Source organism: Primulina eburnea, chromosome 10 (assembly GCF_022965805.1).
Source record: "Primulina eburnea isolate SZY01 chromosome 10, ASM2296580v1, whole genome shotgun sequence".
NCBI classification, from domain to species: Eukaryota; Viridiplantae; Streptophyta; class Magnoliopsida; order Lamiales; family Gesneriaceae; genus Primulina; species Primulina eburnea.
This window is the reverse complement of record NC_133110.1, coordinates 6,039,018-6,062,265: the sequence shown is the minus strand read 5'-3', so window position 1 is coordinate 6,062,265 and position 23,248 is coordinate 6,039,018. Positions and strand designations below refer to the sequence as shown.

The 23,248-nt window shown below is 36.2% G+C and overlaps 2 protein-coding genes across 8 annotated transcripts; both read left to right on the top strand.

The window, feature by feature from the left end:
• Window positions 1-950: 950 nt before the first annotated feature.
• Window positions 951-22,276, top strand: LOC140842804 (pentatricopeptide repeat-containing protein At1g77360, mitochondrial). 5 transcript variants are annotated; one of them, XM_073210967.1, is made up of 2 exons: window positions 951-1,151; window positions 18,920-20,736. In XM_073210967.1, exon 2 carries the CDS (start codon window positions 18,956-18,958, stop codon window positions 20,396-20,398), a length of 1,443 nt encoding a protein of 480 aa, XP_073067068.1. In that variant the 5' UTR covers window positions 951-1,151; window positions 18,920-18,955; the 3' UTR covers window positions 20,399-20,736. The 5 variants fall into 5 exon arrangements, 4 of the variants coding, with proteins under 4 accessions (XP_073067068.1, XP_073067066.1, XP_073067065.1 ...); XM_073210965.1 differs by lacking the exon at window positions 951-1,151 and adding an exon at window positions 18,375-18,491 and having other exon boundaries at window positions 18,902-20,736; XM_073210964.1 differs by lacking the exon at window positions 951-1,151 and adding an exon at window positions 18,428-18,546 and having other exon boundaries at window positions 18,902-20,736.
• Window positions 995-17,026, top strand: LOC140842803 (protein PHOTOPERIOD-INDEPENDENT EARLY FLOWERING 1-like). 3 transcript variants are annotated; one of them, XM_073210962.1, is made up of 21 exons: window positions 995-1,151; window positions 2,722-2,814; window positions 4,324-4,404; window positions 4,499-4,606; window positions 4,719-4,800; window positions 4,898-4,985; window positions 5,182-5,321; window positions 5,416-5,477; window positions 6,042-6,177; window positions 7,104-7,160; window positions 7,248-7,318; window positions 7,405-7,539; window positions 8,248-8,298; window positions 8,623-8,691; window positions 8,841-8,903; window positions 8,974-12,079; window positions 12,286-12,350; window positions 12,505-12,575; window positions 13,194-13,941; window positions 15,291-15,805; window positions 16,165-17,026. In XM_073210962.1, exons 2-21 carry the CDS (start codon window positions 2,755-2,757, stop codon window positions 16,562-16,564), a joined length of 6,108 nt encoding a protein of 2,035 aa, XP_073067063.1. In that variant the 5' UTR covers window positions 995-1,151; window positions 2,722-2,754; the 3' UTR covers window positions 16,565-17,026. The 3 variants fall into 3 exon arrangements, with proteins under 3 accessions (XP_073067063.1, XP_073067062.1, XP_073067064.1); XM_073210961.1 differs by having other exon boundaries at window positions 7,104-7,172; XM_073210963.1 differs by lacking the exons at window positions 995-1,151; window positions 2,722-2,814; window positions 4,324-4,404; ... (5 more) ...; window positions 6,042-6,177; window positions 7,104-7,160 and having other exon boundaries at window positions 7,248-7,325.
• Window positions 22,277-23,248: the final 972 nt, after the last annotated feature.

Genomic DNA, 23,248 nt, shown 5'->3' with positions numbered 1-23,248 from the left:
TAACTAATATATATGATTAATAACTAAATGTTGTAAGTTAGTGCAAGGAATACTTTTCGTTATATAAACATAATAAAAAGATACTTCATATTAATAGTAGGTCTGGTTCTCTTCGGTATGAATATCAAATTCAACTCAAATATTTTGTAATGACGCGCAACTGTTACTTTTTAATACGTATTGAGCAAACTCCCAAACTAACGCAATAGCCTGCAAACCATGTTAGTCAGACAAACGACACTAGACAAGTTATATGTGAGAAGCTCGTCCGAAAATATGTTGGCAAGATAAATCGAAATACTGATCATTGATCAAACGTTCGACTAATCTGTCAATCTAAACACTCATTTTGGAGTCAACGCATTTGGGGCCCTTACTCATTAGATATATGAATGATATAAGGGCAGGCGAGTTTGTGAGTCTCGAGGTGACGTGAAAAAATACTCCGTGATGTTGTAAGATCGATCATCGTGTGTAACATATTCCTATCATATAATAGTTTTCATTAATGGGTGACATTTTTAAGATACAAGGGTAGAATCGAAAAATCTCGCAGAGGGCTTTGGGCCCATTGATACGGTCCAGTTGGAGTTCAAAGTGTTCCAGTGAATAGGAAGTTAAGTGCAAGGAGTTTCTATATCGTGGTACCTTCCAATCAACCAATCTCAGCCGTCTATTCCGCCCATCATTTCAATCCGACACTCACATGTTAAACCTATCGCCTACATATCACCACCGCAACAGTACTAAACCAAACTCCCCCTCCACACACACACACAGACCTTTCTTTCGTTTTATTACTGTTAATTAATAATAATTAAATCGGGAAAAAGGAGAAATTTCCCATTTTTTAATGTAAAAAATAACTTGTTTTTACTGGATTTACGGATACGGATCGATAATACACTCAGTCGTATACTTAATTTTTCTGGATCTGAGACTCGTCGGAACTCGCCGGTGCTTAAACCCGAGCGCTTTCCAGCTTGGCATATGAAAGCCCTAAAACGATCCCGGCGGGTCCTTTTTCTACCGTCTTTCACGGTCTAGACCTTCCGGGTCGTGTATGTACCCAGTTTTGCTCGTTTATACAGTGGAGGAGAGTATCTGCTTTTGTTTTTCTGGGGGTTCACGTATGAAAGAACTCTTGACAGGTGAGTTTTTTTCGGGATATTTTATTGTTTACTTGCATTCTTGCAAATAAATAAATGGGTTCTTTATTTGCGTATGTGCTAGTAGTTTTGTGGTTCTTGGGTTTTTGTTTTGATGGAAAACCCGAAGATTTAGTTTCTCTGTTTGAGGCTTCATGCCTATTCTGCTTTTTATTTTGCGAATTTGTGTTTGGCGTGTTATCAAAATTCAAGAGTGCTCACCTGTAGAATTGTTGTTTATTTTTCGTTGGTGAAATGCTTGCATGAAGTTAAGAACTTTGCATTGCACGTGACGATTTTTTTGGAGGAGTCTTCTTTTCTTTTTTTGGCGATGGAACACGAAACTAAATTTGGCTGGTTCTTTTTTTTTTTAAGAGTGGGGTTCAGTAAATTTTTGACATCAATATGATGAGAAATATTAGCACATATTGCAATTCTATTTTTCCCGTTTTCCTCGACAGATCTTGCCTTCGTCTTGTATTAGTTTTATTGTTTGGTTTCTTCTTTTGTATCAGTCCACGTTCAAATGCGAGTGTTTGTTTTATAAGCATCACTATGTTATTATACAGATTAGCTTCATCTGATTTTGGGGGCTGTAAATTTCAATAGGGAAGGGTTAAGAAATCTAGCAGAGAGGCAGCATAAGTCTTTGCACCTATGAGGCCGGTGATTTATTGGATAAATCACGAAGGGAAGACGTCTGATAAGGGAGTTTTGGTGGATAAGCAAAATAGATACATAATGATGGTAAACTATTGCGAATGTGGTTGGATTCACATAATTCATGGCTTTTAATTCGAGGATATGATGAAAACTTTTCGATGGAAACTTTGGGTAGTTTGATGCGAGCATATCCGATTGAATCTAATTGTCTGGGGCAAGGCATCTTTCCTTGGCTCTGTGACTAGCTGTTAAATTGGATTCACCGTTCTGCATAGGTTCACATTTCACAGTCTCATGATCATATGGCTGTATAAGCCTTTGGCAGTTGAATGTTCAATAATTCTGCTGAAAAGATTGAGTTTGCAAGTAGCCACCAAAGCATCTTTAAAGATTATTGTGTAGACAGTGGGATTGAGTTGTTAATCTTGAAGGTTTTATGGATGTATATAATTTTGGAGCACTACTCTTCACATGGTCGCATCTCTAGACTTGATGTCAAATATAATTTACCTGATAATAAAAATAATTGCTTGCAGTGGATCAAGTATGATGATTTAGAGACTTGTTCTGTTTGTGGGAGTAAAATAAAATTCAAGTTTCATTTGAATGGTTGTGACTTGTGACTTGAATAAACTAATGAAAATGTTTGTTCTCATTCTCTTTTATTAGGTTCATGGAGCTTGATGGTTTGCTTTTGAAATTCTCTTCATATGAATACAATTCAGTACTATTTTTTTTTAGCAATTCTAGAAATTATTTTGTTTTCCTGCTGCGTTTTAGCCTCTGCCTGCTGTATTTTGTTTAAGTTCGGTTTCTCTTAATATTGACATTGGTTGACATTCATGGAATATAAATGCAGACAATTTAACTTTTATTTATGACTTATTATTGTTTCCCCCTTTTTTTATAGTTCTTATTATGGGATCGACATTGTGAGCTAATTATGGCCTCCAAAGGTCCAAGGTCTAAACTTGACCATGAATCGCGGGCTCGGCGACAGAAGGTGACAATGCTCAGTTATCTTTTGTGTATTTGTACTTTAAGAAGATATGGATGTATTTAATACACTTATCAACTGGCATAAGATACTTTAAGTGCAGACTTGGGCTATGGTAGCATACAAGTTCTTTTATCTCAGTCGAAGCCATTAGTGAATACTTTTAAGAAACTAAATCTTGATGTTTTTTTTTTATTCAAAATTTCGTGCTGATTGAAAATTTGGGGATGAAAGTCTTGTCTTTGAGCTAAAGTGGAATTGAAGTATCATGAATTTGATTTCACATGCTTTGCTTATATATATATTTTTTATAACTATGTATATCTTCGTGCATTTAGAAGAGCCTTTGTTGTATCCTTGATGCATTGAATTTTTTTTTAATACTTGTGTACTTGGAGTAGTTCCAATTTCAAACCTTTGATGATGCCATGATTCTTAAGAAACCAAGTTCTCTGCCACTAAGCTAGTTGGCTGGTCTGTGCGTTTAAGACTTGCCGATGCTTCTTATACATTAGTTACTCTGCACACGCATCGTACAGTCTTTTTTTTATCATTATCGATGGACTAAAGTGAAATTTGACAAGTTATGGAGGGGCTAAATTGATTTTTGAATTGTTGAAATAAAAAATAAAAATAAAAGTGTGTTGAAATTTTAAAAAAAACAAAAGTGTAATATTATTATCATATAAGGGTAAAGTTAGAAGAAAAAGTTGATGTCCTTTTTAGGTGATTATTATCATGTTCTCAACTTTAATAAAATAGAATATATATGTTAGTATTGCCTTTATTTGTATTCTTGATGCACTGGATGACTGGACAATTCTTTCAATTTTTCGTTTTTTAATGTGCATGCGCTCGAAATGGTTCCAACCCCTGGAATTGTCATGACCCATTAGAACCAATTACTGTACTACTAAGTTGGTTGGTCTATGTGTTTAATAATTGCCGTTGCTTCTTATACATATGTATGGATTCGTGCTTGTTAGTAGTGGCTTTATTTGTATCCCTGATGCACTGGATTATTCTTTCAGTTTTAGTTTTTTAATGTGCATGGCATGGTCACGTCTAATTAGAAACCAACTACTGTACCACTAAGTTAGTTGGTCTATGCAACAGTTCCTGTTAACAATATATTAGTTTCCCTGATGAAATTTTTTTATTCGCACCAGTGAGAGAGCTAAATTGTGGAATTGAATCTGAAAAACCTTCCACGATTTTATAATCTTCCAATGCAGTGCATTTTGTATATACTATTTTCGACCCTGTGGATTGATTTGAACATAAGACAGACAGTATATGCTGAACACTTATTCTGTGGGGATAAAGTCAAAAGGCATGAATTTTCGTTCTGTATGAAGTAGCAGATGGTAGAAATGGAGATGTAGATGATCCTATAATGGCCTGATGTTACAAATTTTGTCTAGGATGTGTTCGAAATCTCCTGTTGTTTTATTTACATGACTTAAAGGTGACTGTTTTTCCTCACAAAAAAAAAGGTGACTATTTTTATTCTAGGTGCTTGAAGCCCCAAAAGAACCAAAACGCCCTAAAACTCATTGGGATCATGTCTTGGAAGAGATGATCTGGTTATCTAAGGTAACCAAGTGTATATTATTTAACCTTGCTTGTATCTGGTGTCATTGTTTTGAATGTTCGGAGTTTTTTTATGCTAATGTTCATAGTGCTCCAGGACTTCGAGTCAGAGAGGAAATGGAAACTTGCTCAGGCGAAGAAAGTTGCAATGAGAGCCAGCAAGGGCATGCTGGATCAAGCCACAAGAGGGGAGAAGAGAGTGAAGGTCTAGTTTTATACATTGCTCGTAAAGTTTTATTCAACTTCAATGTCCTACGCGCAGACTTAATTTACCATCATGCAATAATTTTTTGATGCCGAGTTATAAACTTGTTCAGGAAGAGGAACAAAGGTTAAGAAAAGTAGCGCTGAATATTTCGAAGGACGTAAAGAAATTCTGGATGAAAATTGAGAAGCTGGAAAGTCATTATTTCTTGTACATTATTACATTTTTTTTGGTTATCACCAACTTCACACTTCAGTAACGGAAGCTGCTTCTTATTATGGTTTATTCAGGTGGCGTACAAGCATCAGCTAGAGCTAGATGTGAAGAAGAAAAAAGCACGTGATAAGCAGCTTGAGTTTCTTCTAGGGCAAACAGAAAGGTAAAATATGCTTCTGACAACATTTTGGTGTCTTCCTTGTGAAACTATCTCGTAAATCTAAAATTGTCGCATATTTCTGTCACTAGAAAGAGCTGGTATATGCAGATTCGCATTTATTATTTTTCCTGCTTAAAAACAATGTTCATCCTTGTTAATCGACTTCTGAAATGACTACAATACCATGCAAATTGTTTAGGTACTCGACGATGCTAGCAGAAAACCTTGTGAACTCGCCAACTCCTTGCAAACCATCTCACCTTTATACCGTTCAAGAGAAACCAAATATTCCACGGAAAGGAGATGATTTCGATAGAACAAAATCTGAATCAGATGCTGGTGAGTGGTAATTTTTGGCCAATTGATATTTCTTTCATAAATCTCATTTGTTTACGTAATCGCGTCTGTTTCTCAATCAAACTGATAATGCTAGGATCCCAGTCAAATGCCCCCGGTTTGGACGAGGACTATGACATACTTTCTGAAGATGAATCAGTAAGTTGTGCTGCTTTTCTAAGTTAACTTTCTTAAAACATATGTGCTTTGAGTACTTGTCCATGTGGTACTCTGGGATTACAGTTCCCTGAAAACTGCAGCATCCTCTGTATTTTTTCCTTGAATTAAGTTTTTCACTTGATTTTTTCTAGTTTCTATGGTACTAAGTACTTGATCAGTAGTTAACTGAGATCTCACTTTTTCCTCTTCAGTTTCAATGCTTAGAAAAAAATCGTCACATGGGCTTCCTATTGAATAAATTGGGATGCTACTCACTGGGTATCATGTGTACCATAGTGGCATAGTTCATTACTTTCTTTGTATTGCTTTTATTGTTGTGACCGTGCTGCATTTATGGCTTCTGTTACTTGTGAATTTCATTATATGCAAATATGCATCATCTTGACCATGTAATGCTGTGTCTTGAAATGGATGATTTTGTGTTCTGTGTGTATTTGTGACAAAATGCATGCTGTGACATCGTCTAATACCCTGATTTTGTAATGAAACCTTTTATGTTTAGGGTTTTATTTTCACTTTCATAAATACCCCTTCTGACTTTAGGTAGATGATGAACATACTATTGACGAAGACGAAGCTCTGATAACCAATGAAGAGAGGGAAGAAGAGCTGGCAGCTTTGCGAAGTGAAATTGATCTGCCTCTTGAAGAGATACTCAAACGTTATGTTGCTCAAGAAGGTGCCTCGTTTGTTTTGGTCATTGTGACAAATATAAGGCCCTATGAATTTTGATGTTATAGTCCGTAAAATGATTTTTTTGTCATTCTTAGCTATTTAATTAGATACCCAAGCTCTCATTTTTTTTTAATTGATAATGATAATGATAATGATAATTGATAGTCATTGTTTGGTTATGTATCATCTAGTTCTTAGGGATGAGAAGGGTGGTCATGTCTTTGAAGAAGGGGACTTGTTCCTTTCAAGGGAATAAATCACTTTACGGTTGTGAAGAAAACTTTACTGGAAATGGCATAACTGCCTTGATTGTTATACAATGGATGAATATATTGATAAGTTCATTTTGGCTTTAAATTGTAATCTCCCCCCTTAGTTGTGTTTTACAAAATTGTCGGATATGCATCATTCAGTGCAGGGATACTATATTAGAGGAGCCCACTGACAGGGCTTATTATTTCTCTTGTGGTAAACCATGTCAGACACATTTCTAGCACACCAAAGTGGACAAGGTTGAAATGCTGATGTCCTATTTTCTTTCAGGGGACTACATCGAAAGTCCTTGCCCTTTTTTATAAGAGAAGATGGGTCCTTGTCCTATCTTTTCGTAAACCAGTTGTCATGCACATTTCTAACACACAATGTGAACAAGGTTGGCAATATAGATGTCCTATTTTCGTCTAGGAGAATACTTAAAATGTCCTTGTCTTCTCATTTGTTTGATTAGAGAAGATAGGTCCTTCTCCTCTCATAATACGTATTTCATCTATGTACCAGTAAAGAAGTCTAAAAAATAATTTTTGTAGCCACAGTTCCATAAGCCCGCTGAAATTTAGATGTGGATGTATATATTGATTGTTTCTCTATCTGCTATGTTTATATGGATAAATTTTATTAGTTATTCATTTGATTGTTTGATTTGTTTCTCAGCTAGCCAAGACAAGAGTCCTGGCAAGATTGATAATGCACCTGGAACAACTGATATAAGTAATCATGACAGTATGTATGTTTAGTATCTGTTCACTATGTATTTACCTTGTTCAGTTATCTCACCTTTTGTCCAATTTTAATCAGGTAAAGAAGATATGGAATGTGACGCTGAGTTAGAGGGAACCGGCTCACCAGCGAGGCATGGTTGTCGTTGTGTAAGTTGTATGTGTTTATGTATTCCGTCATAAATTGTCATGTGAGTCCAATTTTTATATTAACATTTCTTGGTTGACTTATGCAGGTTAAAAGTAACGGTGTCTTGTCTTTGTCCGAAAACCATTACTCAGAGGTTGAGACATACAAGAGGAGAAATTCTTCGAAGAAACTCCTCGAGTTTGAAAAAATGTTGCTTTTGCAGAATTTCAATGATGAACATGTAAGATTATGTACTGGGAAATTGCATTGAACCTTCAATAAATGCATCAAGGCACCCTGGTGCCCGTACGAATGAGGCGTGACGAGTAATAATTTTCTTTCCTATCTAGATTTTCAATGGAATTCCCATGAAAAAGATGTTTGAAATTCTCTCACTTGGAAATTTTGACTCATGCTATGCATGTTTAAAAGCACTTCTTGAGCTTTTATGGCCTGTGCTTCGTTGAAGTGTCTTGTTTTGGTTCCTACCTGGTTCACTTTTGACAAACGTGCTTGAGAATGTTTTTTGCGGTTAATATTGGGGATTTGTTCTTAAGCATCTTTTACGGCTGGTCTTTAAGGTGTCATATCCCAATTAGTTTTATGTCTGACTTGTCCGACCATTGGCCATTAGAACATGACTGGTCTTTAAGATGTCATGTTCCAAGTAGTTCTAATTAGCACCACAAGTGATGTATGGTCAACCTGGAAAAATCTGTATATTGTTACTTGATTTGGAAATAATGCCCCTTGCGTTAGAGTGGCAATGTGGTTTTGTTTAATTGAATCTTGTTATGCTGTTATTTTGCTTATATATATTTCATACTGGAATCACCCTTTGAGATTTGTATAACCATGTGTAGCTGTTTAGTGTTCTCATCTACTTATGTGATTATAAATTATAAACGTTAAATTTTGGTGAATTCACATTATAATTTGCTTTTTATAGGAAGATGATGATTTTATACTTTCATCCGGAGAAGAAAAGGAGAATGACATGGTATGTATTTTATCTTAGTGATGGTTAGAGGTTTCATTTTTTTTGCGTGGCCAATCACTTCCATTTCATTTGCAATGATTTCTAGAATTTCAATATTGCTAAATGGCGATCCTGTAAGCGATATCTGAACCCGAGCCATACTATTTCTTAACCATCAAACATATTTACTGTCTCTCCATCCCTTCTCTAGCTCCAAGTATTCCTTTTCAAGAAGTACCCTGCCATAACTTGAAATAAGTTGGCACTTTATTTGGGAGTAGCCTGGAATGCTTCAAAATTGTCATTAAAATACTTTTTCCTATTCACACCTACCTTGACTTCCAGGATGACGAAACAACCCTCTTGGAGGAGGAAGAATTAGCAGATGCCGAATCAGACCATACTGTTGACGAGGTGAAAACCATGAAATCGTGTATCTGTATCTTCTGTACTCAATTTTGATACTATTATATTTATAGCCTTAATTTTTGGGTAATTATAATTGTACATACATGTGCTGCACGATCTTAATTTGATTTTTGTAATAATCACACAATTTCCAGGTTGCACTTCTGCAGAAGGAAAGCGAAGTTCCTGTGGAGGAGCTGATTGCAAGGTATAAAAAGGTATGTTGGCCTGTCTTCATTTTTTGTCTAATTGTGTACATGAGATATTGATTCTCCTGTCACCGTTCAGGGTTGTGACTCTGGTGAAGATGCGCGAGTTGACTCTGATGAAGATGCGGGACTTGACTCTGGTGAAGATGTGGGGGTTGACTCTGAGTCCTCACATGCTTCTGGTTCTGAGGAGTTTCTGGATTCATCAGCACATGGATGCTCTGAACTTAAGCAACCTGGTGATGAATCTACTGGCTTGGAGCGTGAGATACGCCCTCATCTGCAAGATGATGAGGCTGAACTTCTGGGAAAATCTGGAGAAGATATTCAAAGTGAAGATATCATTGCAGATGCAGCAGCTGCAGCCAGGTCAGCACAACCGACGGGTAACACATTCTCGACAACAAAAGTGCGTACAAAGTTTCCTTTCCTTATCAAGTATCCGTTGCGGGAGTATCAACATATTGGCTTGGATTGGCTTGTGACCATGTATGAAAAGAGATTGAATGGAATTCTTGCCGATGAGATGGGTTTGGGGAAGACAATTATGACAATAGCATTGCTTGCTCACTTAGCTTGTGAAAAAGGAATATGGGGTCCACATCTTATTGTTGTCCCAACTAGTGTTATGCTCAATTGGGAAACAGAGTTTCTTAAATGGTGTCCAGCTTTCAAAATATTGACGTACTTTGGAAGTGCTAAAGAGCGGAGAATTAAGAGACAAGGATGGATGAAGCCTAATTATTTTCATGTTTGCATAACTACTTACAGGCTTGTCATACAGGACTCTAAAGTTTTCAAGAGGAAGAAATGGAAGTACCTTATTCTGGATGAAGCTCATTTGATAAAGAATTGGAAGTCACAAAGGTGGCAAACACTTCTTAATTTTAACTCAAAAAGGCGTATTCTTCTAACAGGTACACCATTGCAGAATGATCTAATGGAACTCTGGTCTCTTATGCATTTCTTGATGCCACATATTTTTCAATCTCACCAAGAATTTAAGGACTGGTTCAGTAATCCTATATCTGGGATGGTAGAGGGACAAGAGAAGGTAAATAAAGAAGTAGTAGATCGGCTGCATAATGTTCTCCGTCCTTTTATTCTTCGTCGATTGAAAAGGGATGTTGAGAAGCAGCTTCCAATGAAACATGAACATGTTATTAATTGTAGACTTTCACGAAGACAGCGTAATTTATACGAGGATTTCATAGCTAGCTCTGAGACGCAAGCAACTCTATCTAGTGCTAATTTCTTTGGAATGATAAGTATTATTATGCAACTTCGTAAAGTCTGCAATCATCCTGATTTGTTTGAAAGCCGTCCCATCATTAGTTCATTTGATATGAGTGGTATTGATATGCAACTGAGTTCTTCTGTTTGCTCAATGCTCGCGCCTGTCGCTTTGTCACATGTTGATCTCCAAGGCTTGGGTTTTGTCTTTACACATTTGGATTTCATCATGACTTCTTGGGAGGGTGAAGAAATTCAAGCTATTGCTACTCCTTCAAGTTTAATTGAGCGTCGTGCAAACATTTTGGAAGGAACTCCAAGCTTAGCTAACCATAAGAAAAAGCTAAATGCAACAAATATTTTCGTGGAGATCCAAAAGGCACTCTTGAATGAAAGATTGAGAGAACTGAATGAGAGAGCAGCAGCTGTAGCATGGTGGAATGCTTTGAGGTGTAAGAAAAAACCAATGTATGCCACTGACTTACGAGAGCTTGTTACTGTGAAGCACCCAGTCCATGATATCCATAGTCAGAAGTACAATCCTCCGTCTTATGTATATTCATCCAAAGTGGTTGACATTGTGCTTTCACCAGCTGAAAGATTTGCAAAGATGGTTGATCAAATTGAAAGTTTCATGTTTGCAATACCTGCTGCACGTGCCCCTCCCCCAGTTTGCTGGTGCAGTAATGGTAGATCATCTGTGTTTATAAACCAAAATTACAAGGATAAATGTTCCGAAGCTCTTTTCCCGCTACTGAACCCATTTCGACCTGCTATAATTCGGAGGCAAGTCTATTTTCCAGATAGGAGACTTATTCAGTTCGACTGTGGTAAGCTGCAGGAGCTTGCAGTGCTCCTTAGAAAATTGAAATCGGAGGGCCACCGTGCGCTGATATTCACCCAAATGACAAAGATGCTTGACATTTTGGAGGCCTTCATTAACTTGTATGGCTATACTTATATGCGTCTTGATGGCTCTACTCCGCCTGAAGAGAGGCAAACACTTATGCAGCGGTTTAACACAAACGCAAAATTTTTTCTTTTCATTTTGTCAACACGCAGTGGTGGAGTTGGCATTAATCTAGTTGGGGCAGATACTGTTATCTTTTATGATAGTGATTGGAATCCAGCCATGGATCAACAAGCCCAAGATAGATGTCACAGGATAGGGCAGACACGTGAAGTCCACATCTATAGGCTAATCAGCGAGAGCACCATTGAAGAGAACATTCTGAAGAAGGCTAATCAGAAGCGTGCTCTTGACAGTTTGGTTATACAAGGTGGAAGCTATAACACTGAATTTTTCAAGAAACTAGATCCGATGGAATTGTTTTCAGGCAACCGAACAATTCCCATAGAAGATGCACACACAGATAAGACTGTCAATAATGGCGGAGAGATCAATTTATCCAGTGCGGATTTGGAGGCTGCTTTAAAAAATGCTGAAGATGAGGCAGACTATATGGCATTGAAGAAAGTTGAAGAAGAAGAGGCTGTGGATAATCAGGAATTCACAGAGGAAGCCATTGGAAAACTGGAAGACGATGAACTAGTTAATGAAGAGGACATAAAGCCAGATGATACTGCTGAGCATGGTGGGTTTAAAACAAAATCAGATGAAGGTTTCATTAGCAGAAGTCATCCACTTGAGGTGAATCCTCTTGTTTTAACTGGTGAAGAAGATGATGTTGATATGTTGGGCGATGTGAAACAGATGGCTGCGGCAGCAGCTGCAGCAGGACAAACAATCCTGTCTTTTGAGGATCAGCTACGCCCAATTGACCAGTATGCTGTACGTTTTCTAGAATTATGGGACCCAATTATAGATAAGGCAGCAGTGGAATCACATGTTCAGATTGCGGAAGCTGAATGGGAGTTGGAACACATTGAGAAGTTAAAGGATGATATGGAAGCCGAGATCGATGATGATGAAGAGCCTTTAGTCTATGAAAGTACGGATATCCTTAATTTGGTTTTTCATGTTTGTTGCAATTTGCAAATATCTAATCTTCTTTCGTTGAATGTGTTGAGTGCTTAGTGTGGTACTTATATTTATGTAAGCGAATAATTGTTATTTACTTCACATTTTTTATTTAAATTCTGTTTTTTCATGCGTTGTACAAAAATAACTTAATGTTTTCAATCATCTATTTTTCAGGATGGGATTCCGATTTCGCAACTGAAGTATACAGGCAACAAGTTGAAGCTCTAGCTCAACATCAGGTTTGGCATGAACTTTAAACTTTTATAAAGAAATTAAGTGTGTTTTTGTTGGACCATGTATCTGTTTCTTGTTTAAATGAGAGATATATCCTCGGCTTTACATTTCTATATTGCCGCTTTACTGATGTGATCTGGTAATAATAACGTTTCATAGTTAATGGAAGATCTAGAACGTGAAGCCAAGGAGAAGGATGCTTTAGAATATAGAAATTCAGATTATATCAGGTAAGTTGCTGTTTTACAACACATTTTATATTTTTCAGAGCCACGTTCTTGACATAGTTGATGCGATTTGACTTGTAGTTTTTTTTTTGGCTTGTAAATCTCTTCTTGTGGTGCCTTGCGAGATACTTTTCTAGGTCAATACATGAAATGAATATTGCACTGAACAATTTGGGTTGAAGCTTCTGCATTTAAGTTTCAAATATAGCTCGGGTTATCTTGACAATTAATAACATCATGAAATTTTCCATTCATTTAATGCATTTACTAATCTGGTTTGTAATAATGTTGATTTTGTGGAAGATATCCCAAGCCTGTGAACTTACCAGACATCTTACTGGGGTGCTTCGTTGTAGAATGAAATTCTGAGTCCTGTGAATAACATATCCTTTAATATAATATCTCAGTTTGAGGATTTTGCTTCCTAGATTGCCAGCATGAAAATGATTACATCAAGTCATACTAGGATGGGATATTGCATGCTTGTTAATTTGTTGACATGTAGAAATTTAGGTTTTCTTGTAGGAGCAAATTATTATTTGAGATATTATCTCTTTAATTTTGATTCGTACAATTGATCTCTTTCTGTTTTTGCGTCAATATTCTTTTTTCTCAAAGCAGGAATGATGTTTCTTCGGCTCCTAAACCCAAGTCAAAGAAACGAAACAAAAAGGCCAAGTTCAAATCTTTGAAGAAAGGGGCTCTAGTTTCTAAATCTGTATCTGTCAAAACAGAGTCTTCCACTGAACCAATGTCCATAGATGATTCGATGTATGATGAGATGATCACATCATCAGATGCTTTATCTCCAAGCTCAACCCGGGAGAAGAAGCGTAAACCTGCCTTAGATGATGACGATCTGATGAGCAAAAAGAAGTCTAAAAAAGAAGACATTCTCCATTCCAAATCTTCCAGCAAATACTATAACAGTCATAAAGAGCTGAAAATTTTGGATAACGGTTTTGTTGATCTTGAGAGTAAGCAATTAAGTAGGGGCAAAATACAGGGGAAACTATCTATTTCTGTTATGCCTCTGAAACGGGTTTTCACCATAAAACCAGAAAAGTTGAAGAAGAAAGGTAACATTTGGTCTAAGGATTTTCCTTCACCTGACCTTTGGTCAACACGTGAAGATGCTGTATTGTGTGCCGTGGTTCATGAGTATGGCCCAAATTGGAACTTGGCTTGTGATATATTGTATGGAATGACTGCTGGCGGATTTTATCGTGGCAGAATTCGCCATCCTGTCCATTGCTGCGAGAGATTTAGGGAACTAATTCAAAGATATGTTTTGTCTGGTGGTGATGCTACCAATACTGACAAAGCAGTTAATAATGTTTCTGGGAAGGGTCTTCTTAAAGTAACCGAGGTATGTTTGCTTCAAGCAATTGTTCCTTAAGCTACTGAATAGAAGACAGACTTAGACAAATTGCAATATCTAGTTTTAAGAATTTAGATCATATAATGAGATAAAAAGAAAACTATTTTGAATGTGTCGGTTAATGTTCGACGAGTTTCGAGATATTGCTGAACTTAACAGTTTGTATAACCTGGGTAGGATTATATCATTAAATGAAGCAAAAAGCATGTTTTATCCATTTACACTATTTGAGGTAAATATGCTGCATAAGTGTCTGCACTACCAAGATTTTAGTTTGCCCTGTATATCATTTGATTCCAGTAAAATTTAAATAACTGAAGGATGTTTAAGAGGGCTTCCTGATAAAAGGTAACCCTTAATAGAATAACTGAAGGAGTGACCTGGATTAACTTGAATATGAATGTAATGAGAAGCTCATACTGCCAAAACCTCCTTGAAAACTAAGAATGTGGGCCATGGCAGATGTGGCATACTATTTGGATATAAATAAAGAAGCAAATTGGTGCACATGAATAGTGAATGCAGCACTCTAGGTCACCAGGTGTCTTGGAGTTGGACTCCACTTCATCCTTTTTAAAAATGTCGTTAATGAACTGATAAATTGGGCTTTTGGTTTTACATAAGTTATGTTTAGTCCGCCCTGTATCTTCCATACTGTAGTATTTCCTTTCTTTCTTCACATTACTTTCCTTTCGCCTGGAGATGTTTCCTTCCGAGATTGTGATCAATTTTGTGTGACGGTAGGATTTTGGCCTAATCCTTCCCCACTTTTCAGGTGTTTATGCCAAAACAAGAAGGATATGACTAGATTGGACATCCCTAATCTCCAAATTTGTGAAGTATTAGAGTTATTTGCTAAAGTGTCTTGTTAATAAACCAATGACACCATGTAAAAGTAGTTGTACATATGCATTCTATTGGTCATAGGATTGATACTCTTTTTGTTGGCTTTATGTCATTGTAAATAATTTCATATGCAAGATAAACCTTCAGGTTTTTAAAAATTATTCTCATTTCAGTGATTGTACCTTCTGCAATTTATTTGTGCATGCTTGCTTGGCTACTGTTTTTTTATCAAAGATCATTCAGGACATATAATAGCTGATATATTCTTGCGGTAATGGTTTCGTTTCTTGTGTTATTTGCCTAGCTAGTTCCAACACATCCCAACAGATGACCACGACCTTCAAGTAGCGCTGATTCTCTGCTCACATTTTCTTCTGTTGTTTTCATCATTCAACACGTGTTTCTTTTATTCGCTGTGGCTTGATTTGCAGTTATACTAGCTCGGCAATTTTGTACATTTCAATTCATTCATGCAGTGTTTCCTGCATTAGGATAATATACGGGTGTTGCTTAGCATCACTTCTGAACTACCAGATCATGAACCGCTTCTACAAAAGCATTACTTCGCTGCACTTTCTGCTGCTTGGAGGTTATCACGCCCCAGCCTTAGAAAAAGCTCTTTATCTGCTCAAAATGGATTTTATTCTTCTTCACAATTTGGTGATTCGGTCAACCATCAGAATTCCTTGAGGAAATCATCAGAAATGCTGGAATTTACAAATTTATATCAGTGTGGGGTCTTAGTCGCAGCCGCCCTAGATGGTGACTCCAGTTATCATACTGATGAAGTGTCAAGCATTGTGAACCAAAGCAATGAAGTTTTGGTTGCAAAAGAGCGATTGGATATTACTCTTGCACTTCAAGGAGAGAGGGATGAAATAACTCCCCTTCCCTCTACTGCTGATCTTTCAATTCTTGGCCCAGACCCTCCCCCATCCTTGAAGATGCATGCTAGTGAAGATGGTAATTTCAAATCTTCCTGGAGTCTGGTTGAAAACCAATTCAGGTATAACTTCCTTCATATTTTGATTTTAGATTTGTGCATTCTTGTATGGACATTGGTCATGTTAAATCAAATAAGTCAACCTCTTGTCAAGTCATCATGGTCTCCTATATACACAATTGGATCCTTTGATTGAAAGGCTGACTATTTGGCACCTCCATCCTACCACTTCGACTCCACCTTAAAACCCTTTCTACTAATGTTCGTGACCAAAATTTTGCATGCTCTTGACTAGGAGGATTATAAATTTTGGAGATATATTTGCATCACAACTAGTTTTTGATTTGTTGTCAGCTTTCCACCTGTAAATACCCATATTACTCCTATTAACATCCCTGAATGATGTTATTTCATATTTGCAGAATCCCCCGACCCCAATGTGTTGAAGGGTTATTCGGTGAAGAATTGTTAGGATTTCCCATTGGGAGACAGAAGCTCCTTGTTTCTGAGTCGGTAAAGCCTTCTAAATCGAAGTTAAAAAGAACTGGTATTGAGAGTGCTGATTTGAATTGTCTTACCGCCAGTCAAGTGTTCCAACCTCTGCCATTGACAGTCAGTGACTCTAGTCCGAATTTTGATGAATTTTCATCTTTTTTCCATGATGGAGGAGTTGAATGCGACAATGAATATCTGCTTGGTACGGATAACGAAATTGCTTCTTTGGGCAGCACGTTGGGAATAGATTCACTCGAAATTTGGCCGGATTTGACATCTGAACTGGATGATTGGTCATTGTTACCTGAATTTACTGATATTGGATAAAAGATTAGATGATGCAAAACAGAAGTCAGTTCTGGTCACGAAGTAGCCGTGTTGTATTGGAAGGACTCAATCTCATGATGGAGATGCTCCCGCGGTTCCCTGCCAATGAAAGTATTCAATACCCGAGGCTTGGGAGGATTGCGCCGTGCTGTCGGAGATTTAATTACTGAAAATGGCCTCATTTGACGTGGATCAGTGGCTATTTTGTTCCAAGCTCCCAGTGGTTTTTACACCCCGGGACTTCTACTTTTTCGAACGGCGAGAGAGCAGGGGGTGCTTCGGTGGATATACATACATATATTGTATTAGACATTGAAGATTAGGAAGGGGGGATATAAAATGAGCGCATGTAGGTTTTAGGTTTAATAATATTCTTGCAGGTGGTGGAAGGGTGCTTGCAATTTTGGGCACATTTCTATTAAAATTTTCAATTATTGAATGCTTGGGGCTTGGCACATTATCTATCTGCATACAGAAAATTATTTCCATTTTCCCTAGAAGTGTGTATATATATGTGTATATATTTGTGATCAGTTATTTTATGTATGACAAAAACTTGTGTGAGACGGTCTCACGGGTCGTATTTGTGAGACGGATCTCTTATTTGGGTTACCGATGAAAAATTATTATTTTTTATGCTAAGAGTATTACTTTTTATTGTGAATATGAGTAGGGTTGAACCGTCTCATATATTAAGATTCGTGAGACGGTCTCACATGATATCCATTTTTTACGTATTTCCAATGTCCTTGGAATTTATACAAACCCATTAACCAAGAGAGATAAAAATCCGTCTTGTTAGGTTCACAACGATTATATTAGGATGCTTCAGGAAGTTTCACTTCAAAATACGATATCCTCAATTTTCCCAAGTATGTTTATCTGTATGTGTTTGATCTGTTTGAGAATATGAGGCTTGTGGATATTAAAATAAATCAAGAAAAGTGAGTATTTTTCAAATGAGGATTAAATCTATTTTCCCACCGAGATTAATTTACAGAGGAGAAAAACGTATAGAGAAGTGTACTTGTAGTTGTAGAGGGGTGGGGGGTAGATAGGGATTAATTTACAGAGGAGAAAAGAACTCCGTTATTTCCATTCATAAAAATTATAGAAAATATAGAATTGGTTATTCTGGGTTCGTGTTGGGTACTACTCGATTTCAGGGGATATTTCTCTCCCGATTAGCCCAGATGTATTGGTACCTGAACTTCGGGTATTCGATAATTTTCAAGTATTCATTTTACTTTTCTAAAACATGGTTCAGAAGTCAACACCCAAATAGCCAATTGATTCTGGAACTCAAAAACAAAAGACCAATTTGTGGGAAAAATTGTTACGATCTGAAATTTTTTATAAGTTTAATGTATTAACATTATTTATATTAGCACTTTTGATTAAATTCTTAACTCTGATGCTAGTTCAACATCAACATTTTGCGACATTTTGCTAGTTAATAGATCAATCCAAAGACGAAGGAACAAGTGACTTAATGGTACCCAGGAGAATATATTCACCAAATGTAAATATACATGTGTGTGTGTATATGTATATATATTTTTTTTCAAGAATATATTTATATTTTTTATTTATTGAAAGATGTATACCTTAAACTCTAATTTTAACTCATAATATTTTAGAATTGAAATAATTTATTTTATAATGATGTGTTTAAAATGAAAATATAAAATTATAATTTTATTTTATTACGAGTTGAATTTTTTGATAATATTTTTTTGTTATTAAATATTATTAAAATAAGTTTGGAAAATAAATTTAATGATTTAGTAATTTTTAATTTTTTTTATCAATATTAAATTTTAATCGGATTGGACCAATTTTTTGAACGTATATAAAGTGAGGCCGATCGTGAGTGCACGTGACTCAGCACGAGATCCGCCATCATTTCTTGGCGTTCGTTCCATCGGTACCTTTTCAATGTTTCTGTGTTTCAGCCGCATATTCTTATGTTTGTGTTTCATGTAAGTGGAATTAGGAATTTGATTTTCTTGATAAGCTCTGAACTCGCGTGAATAGTAATTTACTGATTATTGGCTGAGATAGTGTCAATTTTTTTTTTTTTAACATATGTTCGAACTTATGTATTTGTAAGAATGTTTATCTCGTACAGGAATCTCGGAAATTAGAACAGAGATGCCCAGATGGATTTTGTGTGCCATGAGCTTGTTGAAATGCTTACACGATGTTTCCCACAAAAAAAAAAACATAATCCCAAAAAAAGAAAAAAAAAAAATAAAAAGAAATTGTTACTTGATTATCCAATTCACCGTGTTTAATCTTGTAGTAGAATATAATGTGCTCATATTTATTCATCAGGTGCTTCACATTGTTCAGCTGGTGACTCCCTAAAGTGTTATCAACCATTCCGTCATGATCAGGCTAAGTCACTGTCGATATAGATGTTGCATGGAAGGACTTGTAGTTAGCAGATTGTATTGTTCGACAGAAGTACAGCAAGATTCAGCTGATATAACAAAGAGTGTCTGCAAAATTATCTTGTCCTGCTCCAAATCAGGGCTTGATATTTCACTCAACCAGAGTGGCATCCGTGTTTCTGAAGATATTGTCGAAAAGGTCCTTGAAAAGTTTGAAAATGCTGGCATGCTGGCTCATCGATTCTTTGAGTGGGCTGGCAAGCAACGAAATTATAATCATAGTGTTAGAGCTTACCATATTATGATAGAGTCTTTGGCAAAAATAAGGCAGTATGAGATAGTGTGGGATCTTGTAAACTGCATGAACAGCAAGGGAATGCTGAACATTGAAACCTTTTGTATTATTATGAGGAAGTATGCAAGGGCCCAAAAAGTGGATGAGGCTATTTATACATTTAACATAATGAAGAAGTATAATGTTCCTCCAAATTTGGCTGCATTTAATGGTTTGCTGAGTGCCTTGTGCAAGTCGAAGAATGTTAGGAAGGCTCAGGAAATTTTTGATGGCATGAAAAATCAATTTGTTCCTGACTCAAAAACTTACAGCATTTTGCTTGAGGGGTGGGGGAGGGCTCCAAATTTGCCTAAAGCTAGGGAAATTTTCAAGGAAATGGTTGATACCCATTGCCCTCCGGATATTGTAACCTACGGAATCATGGTTGATATTCTTTGCAAGGCAGGAAGGACTGATGAAGCAGTTCAAGTTGTTAAAGAGATGGAATTTGGTGGTTGTCAGCTGACATCTTTTATTTATAGTGTTTTAATCCATACATATGGAATTGAAAATAGAATTGAGGATGCCGTAAATACCTTTTCCCAAATGGAAAAAAATAGAATTAAACCTGATGTGGCAGTATATAATGCCTTAATTAGTGCTTTTTGTAAAGCAAATAAATTCCAGAATGCTTATAAGGTTGTGGCTGAGATGCATGATAATGAGGTGAGGCCTAATTCAAGGACTTGTAATATTCTCATGAGTGGTTTGATGTATCGTGGGGAATCTGATCAGGCTATTAAGGTGTTCTGTAAGTTGTCCAAAATCTGTGAACCAGATGCCGACACTTACACTATGATGATAAAGATGTTTTGTGAGAGGGAAGAATTTGAGATGGCTCTCAGTGTGTGGAGATATATGAAAAACAAGCAGTTTGCTCCAGGCATGCACACATTTTCTGCACTCGTTAATGGCTTCATCAACAAGGCCGATGTCTCTAGAGCATGTGTTTTAATGGAGGAAATGATAGAAAGAGGACTCCGACCCGGTAGGCATACATTTGGGAAGCTGAGGCAACTACTTTTGAAAGAAGGGAGAAATGATGTATTTGAATTTCTGCAGGAAAAGATGAATCTTTTGGTTAAGGATCCGTTATATGATTGATATTTTTATTGATGACAACTGAGTAATATTGTCATGTTTTCTGTATGGCTTGTGCATTTGGCCTGAGATGAGGAGTTGGCCGTTAACCTCTAAAGGTTTTGTTCACTCCAGAAATGTATTGTCTGAATTTCATGGTTTATTGTTCTTACCTGTTTTTCTTTAGTAATACGTGTAGACTTCTTGTTAGCTGAACTTCAATTGTCATGTTCAGCACTTGCCGTTTATTTTGAATTAATTAGTTGGGAAATCCGTAAATTTCCCCTGTTCTTTTATATTAGTTCAGTTTATACTCGACTTGATTAAATCTTAGACTATATCATTGTAAACAATTGTGTCAGTCGACGAAGCAAAGTGCTGCTGTGAAGACTAAACATATAATGTGGCTAATATGCAAGAACTCGCTCCTGTAAAGTGGTTCAGAAATTGGGTTTTTTTTTTCTTTTAATTGTGATTATATGTTAATGATTCCAACTTTAGCGGATGCCTGTTTGGTTTATCATCTGCTGTGTGTAAATATCTGTTGGACTCGGGACTCGACTATATAATGTATCTTTTTATTGTTGTGAATCTATTTGTCTGGTCCAAAGTTACAAACTGATATTTAACTTTGTATCTATATATCTACTCTCCTTGCAAGCCAAACAATTTGTTGGAGGCCTAATTTCCTATTCATTGAGTAGGTAACAACTCCAAATCAAAAATTTTCAAACACAGCCTCCATTAATGGTCAGTGAGATCAAGAAATCCTTCCACAATATTGTTTTTAGCTATCTAATTATTCCAAACACAATAATAAGTCGCCTCCAATTATTGCCTCGTTGTCCTTCGCACTATATCTCTCCCCTTTATCAAAAACTACGGAGTTGTGTTTAAACGAGTACTACTCTACATTTGCACTTACTTCTTTGGAACAAATTCAAAATCTTTTTGACGTTTGCTAATATAAATGAATTGATTATTGGATGCAAATATCATATCTTCCAAGTAATATACAATACTTGTGGTACGTAAAAATGGACTAGAAGTCCTAGAACTTTTCACAATATGTCCGAGTTGAGTCAAAAGATTAGGCAAATAGAAAAAATATTAAAATGAAAGGGAAAGCTACAAATGGTGAAAACTGAAAACTATATGTTACACCTCAATTTGGCCAAATTTTTTTTGGGAAAGATAGGCCAAGACAATATAATGAAAAGTTAGCAGAAGAAAAATTATGTAGCTCTAATCGAATAGGGTTAATTTAGTATATATGATGTTATATCATTGTTTTTTGACTTTTTTCATAATCTTTTATTTAAGAATATTTGCAGATTACTCGGGTCATTTGAGGTAGATAGACATGAAATGCATGTATGCTCAAACATAGAAATATATGATCATGATGTGAGGGATTGGGCTTGGGGGGACCATTTGAGTTACTATATTTTCGAAGGACTCTGTCCTTTTCAATATGTGATGAAAAGAAGATATTCATGCAATCCTTGCCTCAGCTTTAAAATATATTTTTTCCTTTTTTAAGTGTACTTGGGCCTTTAGTGCTCCAAAGAATTGGTCACAAAATACGTTTTGGTTATTAAAATTCTGATTTACTGTAGCATTGGATTTTTCCCCCTGTGGACCTGTGGTTAAGCAAAAGTTATTTAATTTGCTTTATATAACAACACCCTCTCATTCTTTTTGCCAACACGAACACCTACTCTCCCTATGCATATGACCAAATAGTTTTTTCATAGAGTGTTGCTAACTGGTAACTCATTTTTACAATGAAAAGGTTGATTGAGAAACAAGTTTGCTCTCCGGATTACACCACTCCATCAGCTCTCGCGATGCACAAGAAAACACATATTATATCCAAAGTGAAGCCGAGAATCCGAATAATTCACATATTTGCACCAGAGATTATCAAGACAAATGCTGAAAACTTTAGAGAACTGGTGCAAAGACTCACTGGAAAGCCCACAGAAGATAACATGTCCAAGAAACACAACAAGAGAATGGACGTAGGTTGCTGCATGAGTATAAAAGGAGAAGAAGAGATCATCAGAGGTGCAAATTCAAGCAGCGGATTCTCTGCAGAGATTGATATATTCATGCAAGATATATTTAATCAGTTTCCAATTGTGGAAGAATATTAAGCTCTTGTTCAAACGGGATGCCTATATATCAGTTAATTAATTAGTCAAGTTACTACTTCTTTGGTGTTTATAAATTAAAGACTCAGTCTAATGATTACCTTATCAATATTCTCCAGAGTTTATCGGCTTTGTACTTCGTGTCATGCATTTTTTATCTTGAACTAAATTCCTGATATTAGCTATAACTTACGATCAGGATACTGATGGTTGGCAGTGATATTCTAAAACATACATAGTTTTTTTTAGCTTGAAATCTGTGGTTTAACACTTTTTTGAAAGGAAAATTGTATACCCATTTTGGAGTTCTTTTCTGTTTTTATGATTCTTCCATCTATTAATGAGTTTACAGTTGGATTATTTTTTTCTCTCCCTCATTTGAGGTTTAGTATTAGTACTAATTGTTGCTAAACCAAGATTTTGATGTGCTGATTTAGGCCTGCGTGAATGTCATTCAAACATATCTACCTTGTCGTAACGGTGACATTTTCATGGCTTTGGTCCACAATTAAAGTCAATATGATTTGGTAAAGGAACGAGAGTGGTTACTAATTCTTTAGACCCAAGTCAAACCTATGCTATTGGATATCATTTGTTTGGTGTACCTATAGCATATTATATGCTTAACTATGTAATTCGATCGATTTATTTTAACATTTGACTGCTTTATATTTTAGCATACCCAATGGAAAATTTGTTTTTTCTCAATGAAAATGTA

Bases quoted from the DNA above. Each gene is read 5' to 3' on its own strand.
- LOC140842803 (XM_073210961.1), top strand. From the start codon at position 2,755: ATGGCCTCCAAAGGTCCAAGGTCTAAACTTGACCATGAATCGCGGGCT. The intron at 5,322-5,415 runs GTGAGTGGTAAT...TGATAATGCTAG, and splicing joins AAAATCTGAATCAGATGCTG to GATCCCAGTCAAATGCCCCC. The intron at 6,178-7,103 runs GTGCCTCGTTTG...TTTGTTTCTCAG, and splicing joins ACGTTATGTTGCTCAAGAAG to CTAGCCAAGACAAGAGTCCT.
- LOC140842804 (XM_073210967.1), top strand. From the start codon at position 18,956: ATGATCAGGCTAAGTCACTGTCGATATAGATGTTGCATGGAAGGACTT.